Raw genomic sequence first — 14,890 nt, 5'->3', positions numbered from 1 at the left:
CCTTAATAAATCGGTACTGCTGTCTCCAAAATATTAAAAAAGGCAACTGGACTTGTAGAGGTTTGAATTTCATCACTTGTCCAAGTAGCTTCTTCAGTTCTGCTGTTTCAGAACCATAAACTGTGTCGTCAGTTGTGTGTTAGCCGTGACACGTTCCACAATTTCCACTTTAATCTGCGAATAAATAAGGAAAACCTCGAAGGGAAGTCAGTTGAGTAGGCGGCCCGTCAATGTGGCCAGGACACGTGGTGTGTTCCCACTGCTAAAGGAATGTGGACACAAGGGACGACCTCCAAACGTGGACAAAACGGACTTGAATCTGTCTTCAATGCGTCTCGGTACCAGATCTGCTTGGGGAGTATCCGGTGCTTCCAGATGACGTCACGTAGTCGTTAAGGACGGTAACGTTGCGTTTTATAATTGGTTGGACAACAGGAAGAAGCGGAAGTGGAAGAGAGGTTTAGCAGCTTTAGCGGTTGTTGTCGAAGCAGAGCAACTTAGCGGTTTTGTTTTGTACTTTTATTCTTTAAATAAATTGATGAGAGCTGTATTATTATTTACTAATGAACTCAAATTATTTCATCATCGTATTCTTTTGTCTTTCTTGGAAAATTAAAAATGATAAATAAAAACCTTTACTGAGCTTTATTTTATTTTACACTTTGTGAAAAATAACTCGTGTTGTCTAACCATGAGCTGATCTCGCAGCCTGAGTCGAACATGTAGCTGACGTCATCTAGAGAAGAGCTCGAGTAGATTTGGTACCGACACCTGTACACTTGAGATCAGATCACTCAGGATCATCTAAATACCACGTCTGAACAGGGTCCACTAGTGGTAGGTTTTACTTTTTTAACTCAACCAACCAGGTCGAACCTGTTGAGCCGATTGGTTGAACTGGACTCTTCTTCTTCTGCAGAGTTTCTATGGTTTCTTGTGGTTCTGTGAAGCTTCTCACGACTGTCAAACAACCACCTGAAGTGTAAAAGTGCTAAAGAAAGCTATCTGCAAGATCAATAGCCACAAGTTCCTGCTAGCGCCCCCTACAGGCTCCAGTGTTCAGTATCGCCAGTTGAGCATTGAAAGTTCATTTGCATTTACGTCAAATCTGTAACCGTCGCTGGAACAAAGTGCTAAATGGACCAAAACTTCTTGTCGTATATTTACAACATTTACTGTAAAATAAAGTAGAAGAGCACAAAAAAAAAAAAAAAAACAGAAAATACTTTTAGTTTTGCTCATGGGAGGTGAAAACGTGCAGTTTGTGAAAAGTTCCATTGATGTGTTTTAAAAGGTTTCTCTGACTCTTTGTGAGAGAAGTTTCAGTTCTGCAAGCAGGAAGGCTGAATAAAAGAAAAGAAAAAAAACAGTTTTCAGGACCAAAGGCCTTTTCACTGTAAAACCAGGAAGTAGCCACGTCCAGAGAACACAATGAGTCTATAATAGGCAGCAGAGACATCAGACACACAGGAAGAAGAAGTAGTGCTCAGAACATAAAGAAACTAAATCAGCAGGTTGTGACAAACAAACAAAAAAAAGCTTTCTGCTTAAGTTCATACGTTTTGCAGGGTCCTACCAGCAATTACACTCAGAGGAAGTTAAATTAGGCTCCTGTAATTCTGCTTTATTCCAGCTTGGCTTGACTGTAGCTGCCGTTGAGGACACTGAGGGCTGTGCTGCCACTTCACTATCATTTCTGGCCACAAGTTGCACCTATTTAGAATTTAGAATTTGAATTATTTAAGGATTTTAAGCTGATTTCTAACCAGATATAAGGCCGTTATATCCGTCACTCGGTCAAAATGAAAGTGTTTGCTGGAGGTTTTCAGATCTTACTCTGGGCTGGTGATGTAGACAAGGCGGACATATTGCAAGTAAATGTTCTGCTTTTTATGTTTCTTACCCAGAGAGCAGGAGGAACAGTTGCAGAGCTGTCTGCGTGTTGACATTTAAATTACTAAAGGGCACTAAAAACAATGATGGATGTTTTCTGTAGGAATCAAAGGACCGGAGACAGAGAACAGGTATTTAGAGGCAGACTAACACTTTGTTGGTTTTGGTCTCTTCGTGACATTTTCTAACAATGAGAGAAAAAAAAATATTAGAATACATCCAGTGTTATCCGTTAATTTCTCTCTCCTCTTGCAGTAGTAGTTGTTCACGATGAGTTTTTCTGACATCTTGTTTTGTGCTGGTTAGCTCCTCCGAACGCTGATGACCCGACCTGAGCCGACGCGAGCTGCATCTTCAGCCTGAAAATTACTGTCTTCACCATGTTAGTTTCTTTCTTCAGGGTCAGTTCAGGCTGCCGTAAAACCAGCCATTCTCCACAGACGATGAGGTGTTTTGTGAGAATGTTTCTCGTGTTTCTTTTCCGTTTCAGCTGAATTGGGAGCAACACCGTGACTTAAGACAACAAATGAGCTGGATTTCTTTCCAGACGTTAAGAAGTTTCCAACGGCCACTAACTTATTGCCTTCGGGCGGAAAAACTCAGTAGCCTTTCCAAAAACTTATCCTGGAAGTTTCCAGTACTTACACGTGTGCATAGAAGAATTCCTGGTGTTCTGTTATGTGTGGGAACCTTTCAGCGTCCGAGTCTGTTCAGGTTCAGGTCTGTGGTTTATTTAGAGCAGTGACTCCTCTCCTGGATCAGACGGTCGGCTGGAAGGTGTCTGATCCAGACCGAGAGGAGGAGGACGTCGCAGGTTGGAAACCCTGCAAGCCATCACGGCCCATTGCAGATCCAACAAAGAAGTCGGGTCAGGCCGGCCAAAGGTTGCTGGTTCGACTCCCCCCCCCCGCACACACCGGCGACATCAGTAGGGCGTGAAGAGGATGGATCCTTGGCTAGTTCTGATTGGTCCAGGGGCTGGACGCAGGAAGGAGGCGGTGAAGAGGGTGGAGGTGGCCGGAGGGCGAGGGTGGAGGGAGATGGCCGGGGTGAGGTGCGAGGAGGTGGGTGTGAGGAGGGGGGAGGACGAGAGGGAGCAGGGAGGGAGCGAGATGGAGGGGGTGAGGGAGGCGGGAGGAGAGGCGAAGGGCGTGGGGAGGAAGGAAGGAGAGAGGGAGGGCTTGACCAGCTCCTTCTGGCAAAAAGTGAGGAGGGGGAGGAGACAAAAGTTAACATGTTAATAAATTTAATTAAACAGCATTTAATCGATTCATTATCTGCTGTATTAGTGGATTTGAGTGAGATTTACAGTGAGTGAGCCGCGCTGCTGTTTGTTGTAAGGACTGTATTTGGGTTTGCTGGGTTTTCCTGCCACTCTGTCCTTGTGCCTCCTGCTGGAGATGTGCTGCAACAACAACAAGAAGAAACACGGTCCCACTTTAAACCAGGATTCAAGGATTTTTACTTGTCATTCACAACCAAACAGAAGCATCATTACCCATAGAAGCTATAATATATAGATACTTGAATAACTATATTTATATACTAACAGACAGTGTAGATGGGAATAAACAGGATAAATTAAATAAAGTAGAAGAAGCGTGAACCATGGGTTGTGCAAATCACACATCTCCACCAGAATTTAACAGTCTTCCAGCTCCTGGAAATAACCAGGTGACAAGACCTGAGACCTAAGACCTGAGACGAGTCTGTGTGCACGCATAACGTCGCATGTTCCCACCTGTTTCAGCTGGATCTCGGAGTTAACGTGGACGTCGCAGATCTGGCAGTGGAAGGTTTTGTTCTGCAGGCCGGAGCCCTTCACCGTGGAGCTGCCGCTGCTGCTCTTCAGCTTGGATCCGGGTCGAGGGTAAGCTTTGATCGGCCCGGCGCCGCTGCGGGCCTCCAGCATCGTTTTGTGTTTCGAACCTGAAAGCAGACCCCGAACCTTTACGACACGCAGAACGAAATGATATGATAGAAGGTGCAGTAAAACAAGTCTCGCTTTAAGAAGGCAGCAGTTAACATTTTAGACAGGAAACCTCTTCATTTTCATTACTGTAAAGTCCTAAATAAAGTATAATATTCCTGACCTGGACAGCTATCAAATCTTTATGGATGTCCGTCTTATTTTTTAAATGCTCTAACCAGATTTGGCTGTAATGTACCGAGGTCTAGGACTAAATTAAGAGGAACACATTCCTGGAACAAGTTGCCACCACACATCCAAAACTTACTTACTGACTTACTTTAAAATCTCTAACACTGGTTAAAAAATAAACAGACATGTACTCACATAGACTAAATGGTTTTCTTAATTTGATGTATACTCTCTGGGTTCTTGGTCCATTAAGTTTTATGTATGTATATTTATATATTTATATATATATATATATAATTATGGGTGAAGTGTTTTGTCATAATATTGTCTGTTTTTGTCCTTTTTTGGTTTGTTTTGACACATCTATGTGTCTGGCTCTGTAATTGTCTATTACATGATTGTTGTTTTAAAGTCTCCTCTGCCTGTGTTGTGTACTTGCCTTAGGACTATAGCTGAAATGTAGCATTTGTGCTAAGTCCGGTGCATTTGAACTGAGGGATACTGCATTAATGTTGATCAATGTGTATTGTCCCAATTCACTAAACTAAACTAAACTAAACTAATGATAGATAAGTAAATGAATAAATGCATCTAGTTCAAATATAATGCAGCATATAAACATGTCTTGTGTTTAATGTCATCTACCTCATCTTCCATTTGTTTTAGGATTTGTTTTCTCTTTCAAGTTGCTACTGAGGACAAGTTGTTATAAAATCTCTACATGTTTCCCTCCAACATTCACAAAAATTTCCATGACGTCCCCATCTTTGTAAAACTGTTAAGTTACAGCCAAACAAGTAGCTTCTGCAGTTCTAAGAGACTAGTGGGAAGTTGAGGTTTTAATAGGAAAATGGTGCCTCTAATTGCCGTAAACAGCTGGACGCTACCTGAGGTTGTCCCCTAAACAACTTCCTGAATGATAATAAGATAATTATTCCCTTATTGATCCCTCATGGGGAAATTCCACCTCTGTATTATGAGTCATCCATTTTCTTCACAGGTGCATACATTTATTTTACTGCTCCCCAAAAAGTGCTGTCAGAAGTGGGATTCGAACCCACGCCTCCATTCGGAGACCAGAAGTCCCGGTACACAGGAAGGTTTGTACCTTGAGTCTGACGCCTTAGACCACTCGGCCATCCTGACAACTATCGCTCAAGCTCTAACAAAGCTACTGCAAGTGAGAGGCTCCGCTCTCAAGGTGTGAATGTGGACGGAAATTAAGGCTGTAAATTTATAAGTCTGTCTGGGCAGGCGTCTCTAAATTTCACACATTTAGTATAAGCAGAGAAAACTTACTAAACTAACACAGCATTTTATCATATTTAGTATCTTTTAGTGTTTTTATGTGTGGAGTACTTTGTGTTTTAGTTATAAGATTAGATGTAGTTACCAGAGGGATCCAGCAGGGGGAGCTCAGAGCTGTAGCGGAACATTAAAGGAACCCTGGTTCCTCCCTCCAGTGATTACAGATTTGATACGCGTCTTTCCTATAAATACTCCACTTTGTGTGTTTTTCACGCCCCTAACAAGTCACTTACTACTCGGTCATGAATAGAAAAATAAATAAAGAGAAGTTAAAAAAGTAAAAGAGTAAAAATCCAGATAGAACCTCTGTTTGTCACTGATGCTACTGCTGATCAGGACCCTTCATCTCACAGAACATCTTGTAAAATGAGGAATTTCTAGTCCTTATGCAGTTTTTTGATTAAATAAAATCTTTTTCTTTTTCTGCCAGCGATGCTAACACATGGCAGCATATTGTGTGCAGAGTTGGTTCATATTAAGTTAAGAGTCAGAAGCTCCCAGGACTGATATCAAAGGATGTAAATCAATAAAAGTTCAAAGTCAGGGAAATGCGCCTCCAATAATCTGATCTGACAGAACATATGATCTATTGAAGCTGGTGCAAACCCACAAAACGGAAGGATCCATATCTGGAAATATTTTTGCTTACTTCCAGTGCAGATTACTTTGAAACGCTTAAGTCTTGCACAGGCTGTAGAGCGATGGATCTGTTTTTCAGGATGTCTGCCACCGCTCCTCTGTAATCTCCTTCCCTATATAATCCTGCCAAGCTGATTTCAAGTGTTGCACAGTCGCCGTGCATGTCAACAGATTCGGGTTTAGAGCACGTTTTGGATGCATCGCCGCTGCTTTACTGCATAGATCCTGCAGAGATATGGTTTGGGGAGTGTGACTCTGTGACGCCGGCTTCATCTTTCCCATCTCGACTCAGTGCGTTTGTTTACTCGGATGTTGTTCACTGTGCAGAATGATGTGTGTGTTTGCATTCATGCTGAAATGAGCACTCACTAAGCATGTGTTTCTGAAAATGTTCAGTGTGTTGGGAGGATGGGGAGAAGCCGTCATCACGTGTGCATTTTTGTTTAACTCAAAACATAATTTTAAAGAAGTTTTCCTTATTGCTCCTCCTCACCTGCGTTATGAGCCTCCAGCTGAGACAGCGAGTTGACGGCAACTTTGCAAAGGGAGCAGTACAGCAGCTTCTTCGCCTTCTCCTCCTCTGACTCTGCTGAGAGAGGAGGAGCATCCTGGGAGGAAGGAGGAGTAGGAGGAGGAGGGGAAGAGGAGGATGTGACCGGAGCTGGAGGAGGAGGAGGAGGAGGAGGAGGAGACGCTTTGGAGGAAGAAGAAGAGGAGGACGAAGAGGAGGAGAGGCCCGGAGCTGGGAGAGCGGAGGGGGGGCTGGAGGGGGGAGGCTCGCTGCCTGCTCTGCTGGAGGAGGGGGAGGAGGAGCAGAGGGGGGAGGTGGAGGAGAGGAGGAAGGGTTTGAGGGGAGGGGAGGTGGTGTCACTGGATAAGAGTTCTGTAGGGAGGAGGAGATAAAACGTCAGGATGAAAACGTCACCTGTAGCGTCGCTGGGATGAGCGGTGGGTTAAAGATACCTGTGTGTTGACTGGAGCCGCTGGCAGCCAGGACTAAAGGGGCGGGGCCAGCGGGACTACAGCCGCTCCCATTGGTCTCCGTGGTGATTGGCAGCTTGGACTTGTTCTCCTGAGACTTGAGCTTCTTGGCGTGTCGGCTGCCTCGGTAATGAGCCTCGGCCTGAGACTGAGATAAACACACACAGCAAAGTTATAACTTTCAGTTTGGCCTCGTTTCTGCTTCCTGAGCTTCTGAGACACAGCTCTGATTTAAAGTTGTGATTAGAGCACGTCGTCGCCACCTTGTAATAAAGAGGAGAATATCTTTTCTGTTAGATGCACACGGGACAAGCAGCATAACATTATGACCACCTTCCTAATGTTGTGTAGGTCTCCCTTGTCCCTCTAAAAATGCTTCCAAGCCGAAAACTGAATTGTAACAAGATGATCAATGATGTTACTTACTTCTTCTGTGAGTGGTTTAAATGTTGTGGTTGATTGGTGTACTGACGCATTCAACTCTGGTTACCACTATCTTAGCAGGGCCTAACTTCCAGCTAATTCAAAACTGGTCAAAACACAAATGTTGGTCTTTTATTTTATTTTATTTTTTCTGCTTTTACAACAGACACGATAATGAGCTCTTAACAGGTTTCCTGGCAGGTTGTTGTCGACTATAATCATTTTCCTGACGGAGAGATGGTCTTCAGTGTCATCAATGAGGAAATTAGCTACAAACACATCAAAACTATCTTTCTTTTATTGTTCCAGGCTGTAAACATGACATTTTAACATGGAAGTCTGGTCTGCAGGGATTTGGTGCCAGTGGACGATTAACAAAATGTATTTTTTAGCTTTTACTTGCTGGTTTCATATTTCCACCCCAGAGGTTGATTAGACTAAGACTTTAACACAAGGAAAATTGCTTGGTCATAGTAGCTTTAGCTGTTGCAAAAAGACAAGCTGTTCTACAGCTGCACAGAGTAAGAAATAAAATAAGTTCTGTAGCTGAGCTGAATCTATCTGCTCCTCTAATGTTTGACCTAGCGGATGGATTGTCCATAGCAGAGGGCAGTTTACCCAGCGTCCTCCTGTCCCTCACTGTCCACCTACCAATCACACGCTCAGCCCTTCGGATCAGTTTACAGTTCTGCAACAGATCCAAGCAGAGCATAAGTTGTCCCCGCTGTAAGCTTGTGGTTGACACTGTGGTAAGCATGCATCCTTGTGCACCGGTGTGTTATCATCGCTCCCTAACAATAACGCCGCCAAAATGCTTCCCAGCTGTGTTGAGTTTCCGAGCGTCTAAACGTGGAACGGTTAAAGCTGTTTTATTTAAATCAGTGCGAAAGTAGATCTGAGTCGAGTGTGGGGTGTTGGAGGGGTAACGTTACGTTTCTGGGGAGATGGATGCAACTTGGCCGACAACACAGACCTGACCCAGAAGCATAAATCTAGCTAAAATCACGACTGACGTCAATGGGCGTACTTATCTCTGCGATACAAGCATTCGATGCGGTCTGGATGATGTGAATTCTTTCTGATGGGCATAAGACGTTTGTGCTAACAGGCTTTCAGCTCACATGTGGTTAAACTCGACGTGTGCACCTGAAATATGATCAGTTCAGCTAAATAAATGCGATCTATCGCATTTCACATATCTGCGTCTGTGTGACAAGTAAAAGCAGACTCAGGATTAACGGTGTCCCCGTGTGACTGTCTGAAAAGCTCCATGACTCAACATTAACTCAGCTTATTAGGGGGAGTTAACTCTGCTCTTCTTCTTCCTCCTCCTCATCATCATCAGCGGTGATTCCTGTTTTCGTGTTCGCCAGTGAATAATGTATCAGCCACTAAATTAGTCATGTTTGATTGGCGTGCCACTAATGAGGCAGCTCGTTACCTCTCAGCGGTCGTAAATGAGCCGCGTGTCATTTCCACGTAACTAGTGTTATTACAGCGTAGAGATTTATGCGTTACACCTGATTATAAACACCCGCTGATCTCTAGGAACAAAACCTCGTAATGTATCACGTATCGTAGCTTAGTAAGGTAATATTCCCCTGAATAATTCATCGCGGAGAAACGTTTTGAGAAATTTGAATCACTTTAAATTCTTTCTGCACCGTAGCGGCAGAAAAAAAGTTTAAAAGTGACACTTAATTGGTTTCAAGATCAAAAATATTTTTCATCCTCCTGATGAAACGCAACCATCAATAGAAATGGTATTTTAGAGTTCCTTGTAGAAATACTGTAAATTAACCTCCGGAGGCCCGAGTTTTTTTTTGTCGTATAAAAACTAAGCGTCGTCTTTGAGCAGGACGTGTAATCCCAATGTCCTCAAATGGGAACTTGCTAATTAGCGACGCTGTAGCTTTTTACTGCTGATAGAATTTATTAAATTTGCATCAAACGTCATATCAAACCAGAGAAGTCACTTAGCATAAATAGAGAAGTTTCAACCATAGAAATAAAACAGATTCCTCAGGAACGCACGCTATCATGCTAGCACGTTTTTACACCGACTAGTGTACTGACACTTTGCTACCACTAGATGGCCGATAACGGCGTCCACTTATGAGGAGAATGTGTCTAAATGAAGCACAATAAGAAGCTAACACAAACCTAAAAACCTGTCCCCATATGAGGACGCAGGGTCTCAGGAGGACAAAGCTACTGATTCATTCAGGAGTTCATCTAACAGCAACACACTTACGTCAGAGTTGAACCTCAGCTGGCAGACGTTACAGGAGATGACTTGCTTCTTTTTGGGCACCATGGTAACGCCAAAGGTGTGATTGATGACAGCTTTCTGCACGGGGTCCATCTGCAAGAGACAGGCAGAGGTCAGAGGTCAACAGCCTACAGGACAGAGCGATGACAGAGTGAAAAGCGTCTCTGCGTCGGTGCGGCTACACAAACACACTCACGTACCGTGTTGAAGTTTGGGAAAAGCCCGACCGGTGACGTCGTCTCGACAGGAAATGACAGGAACGGTTTCATCATCACTGAGGGACCGGTGGCACCTATGAGTCCTGGCAATGCCCCGCCCACTGCTCCACACCCACTTCCTGCAAACACAGAGTTTAAATAATTGATTTTTAATCACTTTGCCAAACACCAGGAACAGACGCAGCAACGAAATACGTTGTAAATCCTCAGAGGATTTACAGTTTGTCCAAAAAACAAATGTGAAACAAAAGGAACTGGACATTTTTGGTTTTCTTATAGAGAGCTTTATCTTTTCATTTTTGGATATATTCCTTAGAAATGTCAAAATAAACTGGCACATACAAAAGTAGGGGAATATAACTTTATACTTGATTCACAGCAAGCCAGGAAAATGGGAAGACAGGACAAATATCACTTAAGTCCAAACTGTGAGTGTCTACACTTATAATTAACCATTAAAAATAAAGACAAACCTGTATCAGTTGCTATAGTTACCATTTCTAATTCGATAGCGAGTGGTGCTTAGCTCCTTGTGGCTTAACTCATTTTATAAATACTAATATTAAATCTAATTTATAAGTAAAGTTGTCTTCAATTTGCACTTTGTTGACACATCTACAGGTTATATTAAATTATATCGGCTTATAGTTTTATAAATACTGCCTGTAAGCTAATATGAGAACACCTAACCCTAAATACTAAACCGAAGAAGTTATTGAGTTATATATTAATAGGGTGAGTAATGTGTTAATGTGAGCGGGGTCGGGACGCGTTAGCTCCGAGTGACACTTCTTGGCAAAGCCTCAGACAAACGGAGGATATTTTATGCCGCTGTAGAAGGTCCTGAGCTGCTGCTTTACAGCCGCATTGTACAAAACATATGGTGCTGCAGCTGCTGGAGGCAAAGAAAGGTAACGACATGAAGGGGAGCGATAAGAGAAGGAGAGGGCGAACCGGTGGATCACATAACGAGTCCATGTGTCCAGTGGCCACGGGGCGTTCGACGTTAAAGAGACCACATCAAGGGTTGTGACTGTTATAAATGAAATGTAAGATATATTAGCATCTTAACAACCTGAGTCATAATGTGCAATACTGAAAAAATAAGTGGGATTTTAGTGGGTGGTCGGTAAAAGTGGTGTTTTTTTCCACCTTCTTCTGGAGGCGTTACACACACACACACTGTATATCTGCTGAATGTGTATTTCTTCTGTCTGTGTACATTTATACTGAGAGTTTGTAGAAGCCCTACAGTGGATTATTTCATAACAACGCAGCGTGGGTGGAAACACTGATGGAAACTGAATCAGCCCTGACACAGGAGAAGGAGGAGGAGGAGGAGGAACAAGAGGAGGAGGAGGAGGAAGAAGAGGAGGAGGAGGAGGAGGAGGAAGAAGTTTTGGTCTCACCAGTTTTGTCCATCTGTTCAGTTCAACTTTCCAAACATATTCACAGTTCAAACACACAACAAAGCAGCTGTGAGTTCTTTCTCACGCACCCACACTGTTATAATCTATTTTAGTGGCAGACTGTAATCATTACAAATGATAATTATAAATAAAATAATAAAATATGACTAGTTCTAATCAATTTCAACTGCACCACAAACTAATTTAAATGCCCTATACTTCATCTCAACCCATCTTGTTTGCACCGTTTCACGTGCACTGCATAAAACTATAGCGCCCATTGTAAATAAACGAAGAGTAGCCCATTATAACCAAGCTTCATACAAACATGTAAGCCTCAAACCTGTTCTGATACCAGTTTCACTATAAATACATTATAACCCGCTTAAAAATGTGTCATTAAATGCAACACAGACCTTAAACCTACCTGACGGCATTTTTCTAAATCCACCATGTGACATTCAAGTCAGTTATAATTTCACTTCACTCATTTTAACTCGGTCTAAATGCAGAAAACCTCATTCTTTAAAATTCATTCGCCCACTCTAACACATATATTCACGTCTGACATTTAGTTTTAACCCCGCAGATGAGGATTACTAAGACAGTTTTATATGTTACACGATCTGATTGAGATGTTTGCTTTTTATGCGCACTGACAGCGCACTAGCTGTGTCTTAGCTGTGTATCGTGGTGTTGCTGCCGGTGAGTATATCTTCATATAACAGAGCCGTGAGTCAGTGTCTGTTTTTATAACTGCAGCTCATTATTAGGTCCAGAACAACATGACACAACCCAGTGCTGTCATAAACACATGTAGTCAGACCCACAACAACGGCTCAGATCGCTGACTGAATCAGCTGTGGGAGATTAGTTATGATAGTAAATACAGATTAGTGTCTATTTTTAAAGATGGCATCAGCTTGGTGGAGTTTGCTACATAAAAGCTTTGCCCTCAGTAATTTACTAACAGTGGGAATGTAATGAAATCTGAACTCCAGCAGACTTTCAATACAAAAAAAAAAGAGAAATGAAGTACATAATCCAAATTTATGATTATCCCCTCCAAGTTAATCATGATTCTTTCATACTAAATCCATACAAATGACGGTAGCATCCCCTAGAATCCCCTCAATGAGCAATTGACCAACAGAACCTAATCAAGAACATCTGAAATAATCACAATAACATCTGCTAGAACCATCAGAGCTCCAAGGAACTGGGGCAGTTCACAAGAAAACTTCTGCAGGCAATTTGGTAAACTACAGTGACACCTTCTCAGCCTCTTCTGGGAACATGTTGCAGCAAAGTACCACTCAAACAACAGCAACACAAGATCCAAATAAACATCATCATGAATGACTCAAATCACCCATTAAGGAACCTCGGACACCTGGTTAAACTATAGGGACACCTACACAACATCTTGTGGATCTCTAAGGACGATATGAACAACCTTAATGATACCAGAGCCTCCGTATGGACAAGTAATACAACAGCAACACAAGACCCCAATAAACTTCAATCAGCAAACCACGTTAAGGCTTATTTCCTGAAAAAACGAAACAAAAAAACAACTATCCTATAAACATATCTGCTAGAACCATCAGAACTCCATCAAGGAACGGGGGCAATTGACCTTTCGCACGATTCCCCAAGTCCCGAAAAGGTCATTGTCGAATCATACATCCCGGCAACCGTTACTATGTAAACAAGGTCCGTCAAGCTGCCAACCTCCAACAAGCAAAATGGTGAATCGGTGCGTCTATGGCATATGTAAGTTGGACATCCCAAGAGTTTATCTGGGGGAGGCTAGTTCTTCCCGAAGCCAAAAACACAGCAGGAGTGGTGACTTAAGTGGATCAAACATTGTGGAAGGCCCCACTCCCAGCTAATTCTAAAGAAAATAAACAAGCACACATGCAGCTGCAACAACGTAAGGCTAGAATGGGCTAAAGCTATAGTGATAGCTAGCTAGTTAACGTGGAGCTAGCAAGGCTTAATGAGCAAGACGCTACAAAACTGTAGATCAAAGTTGCTGGTTACTATTGATGAATATTAGCAATATTAGTGCCCTAACTAATATAAGTCAACTTAATGTTAGCTAGCTAAGTTTAGCTGTAGTGTTGAGTCTCAATGCTGGGAGCTCTCTATAATGTTGAGTTTACATCAAAGTTGAACATTGCATCCCGAGAGGCAATTTAAATTTTATTTTGTTTTCATCTTTCATGTAGCATCTTGTGAATGGACAGTTTACTCCTGAGGCTGTGCTCGTTGAATTTGAGGTAGAGGTTGTGGGGTTTCTCACATGTAGCCACTGATGCCATGACACTAAGGTGAGACTCCGTCGGCATCAAGAAGCTTCACGGACTAGCAACAGTAACTGAGGGGGACGGGACTTTTGCAAAAGGTCAATTTGACTAAACTTTAGCGACACCATCACACCCTCCTCCGGGGCTATTGAAAGTAATTAAGTATTGTTTGAAACACCTTTATGATCCATGGAACCTCATGTAGGAGCACTCCAGCAGCAGAACCAGAAGAACCAGATAAACTTTATCATCAATCACTCAAACAACACATCAAAGAATATGGGCACCTGGAAGTCACACCTCTTCTAGGGCCTTTGAAAGTATACCAAGGACAATTTGAACACTCTTAATGACCACTAGAATCCCATTACGGACAGTTATGTAACATAAGAACCAGTTGATGAGTCTTGAATGTACATTTGTACCATTGAACCACCATCTGAAACCATCAAAAGAAAAGTTTCAAAGCTCCATTAAGGAATCTGGGACACTTGGACCAAATCATAGGGACAGTGTCTTTGAGCACCAATGAGACTGCATTAATGAAGCAGTTAAACAGCACAAGAACCATCTGAACACAAGAACCACCTTGCACTTCCAGAAGGCCCACTGGAGATCACTCTGACAGAAACTTTATCGCCATCACTACCTTCCTCTCTGTAACCAACATTCAACATGACCTTACACGGCATCGTCAGATTTGATTTCTTCCTTCAAGAACACCATTAAAACTTCTTTATGGATAACGTAAATCTGCCTATGGATGACTTAAAGGAGCTTGGATGACATCCGAATATCCTGATGGACTATTTGTGTCTCCTTGAAGACCCTTTAAGCCTTTACAAACCCTGTATACTGTATCCACCACTGTGACCTTTTCTTTTCTTTTTTTATTTTCCCAGTGTCGGCGCTTTAGTTCTTTTCAACACCACATTCAGCATTTTAATTCTATGCACTCTTAGTTTTACAGTGTGAGTATACGCGCTAGAAAACAGTTTGTATTTAGCATTGTGTTGATCTGTATGAATTAGAGATATTTTTCCTAACATGTGTGATTAATGGCGTGATGACAGAGTCGTCTTAATCTTGTCCTTATGTCCTTCGAGATCTGGTTACGACGCACACCTAGAAGCCCTTCTCTCTTACAGTAAGTTGCTGTTCTAAGAAGCTGCTATAAATACTGTTATAAACATCTGCTGCTGCGCTCGCATGGAAACAGTCTGTAAACTGGCACGAAAGCTGTTCTGCCAAAACTTCACAGTTTACCAAAGTGTGCGTGCAAACATTTGTATATTTATAACTGGATCCATTAATTACAAGAATCCCATTTAAAT

The 14,890-nt window shown here is 42.4% G+C and overlaps 1 protein-coding gene and 1 non-coding gene across 2 annotated transcripts in view; both read right to left on the bottom strand.

The window, feature by feature from the left end:
* Positions 1 to 1,143: 1,143 nt before the first annotated feature.
* Positions 1,144 to 14,890, bottom strand: part of znf385b (zinc finger protein 385B) — a 54,227-nt gene continuing 40,480 nt past the window's right edge. The window contains exons 5-11 of the mRNA XM_047601909.1: positions 9,818 to 9,954; positions 9,600 to 9,710; positions 6,905 to 7,070; positions 6,435 to 6,824; positions 3,635 to 3,822; positions 3,203 to 3,298; positions 1,144 to 3,088 (exon numbers count right to left, since the gene is read on the bottom strand). Coding sequence (XP_047457865.1) covers positions 2,819 to 3,088; positions 3,203 to 3,298; positions 3,635 to 3,822; positions 6,435 to 6,824; positions 6,905 to 7,070; positions 9,600 to 9,710; positions 9,818 to 9,954 — 1,358 coding nt within the window. The 3' untranslated portion in view covers positions 1,144 to 2,818. The remainder of the gene's footprint in view (positions 3,089 to 3,202; positions 3,299 to 3,634; positions 3,823 to 6,434; positions 6,825 to 6,904; positions 7,071 to 9,599; positions 9,711 to 9,817; positions 9,955 to 14,890) is intronic.
* On the bottom strand, positions 5,031 to 5,140 carry trnal-caa. The gene is made up of 2 exons: positions 5,103 to 5,140; positions 5,031 to 5,076 (listed from the first exon to the last, which is right to left on the bottom strand). It is a non-coding gene; the product is annotated as a tRNA-Leu (tRNA).

The sequence above is a fragment of the Mugil cephalus genome, chromosome 12 (genome assembly GCF_022458985.1).
Source record: "Mugil cephalus isolate CIBA_MC_2020 chromosome 12, CIBA_Mcephalus_1.1, whole genome shotgun sequence".
Taxonomy (NCBI): Eukaryota; Metazoa; Chordata; class Actinopteri; order Mugiliformes; family Mugilidae; genus Mugil; species Mugil cephalus.
This window is presented reverse-complemented; position numbering and strand designations above follow the sequence as displayed.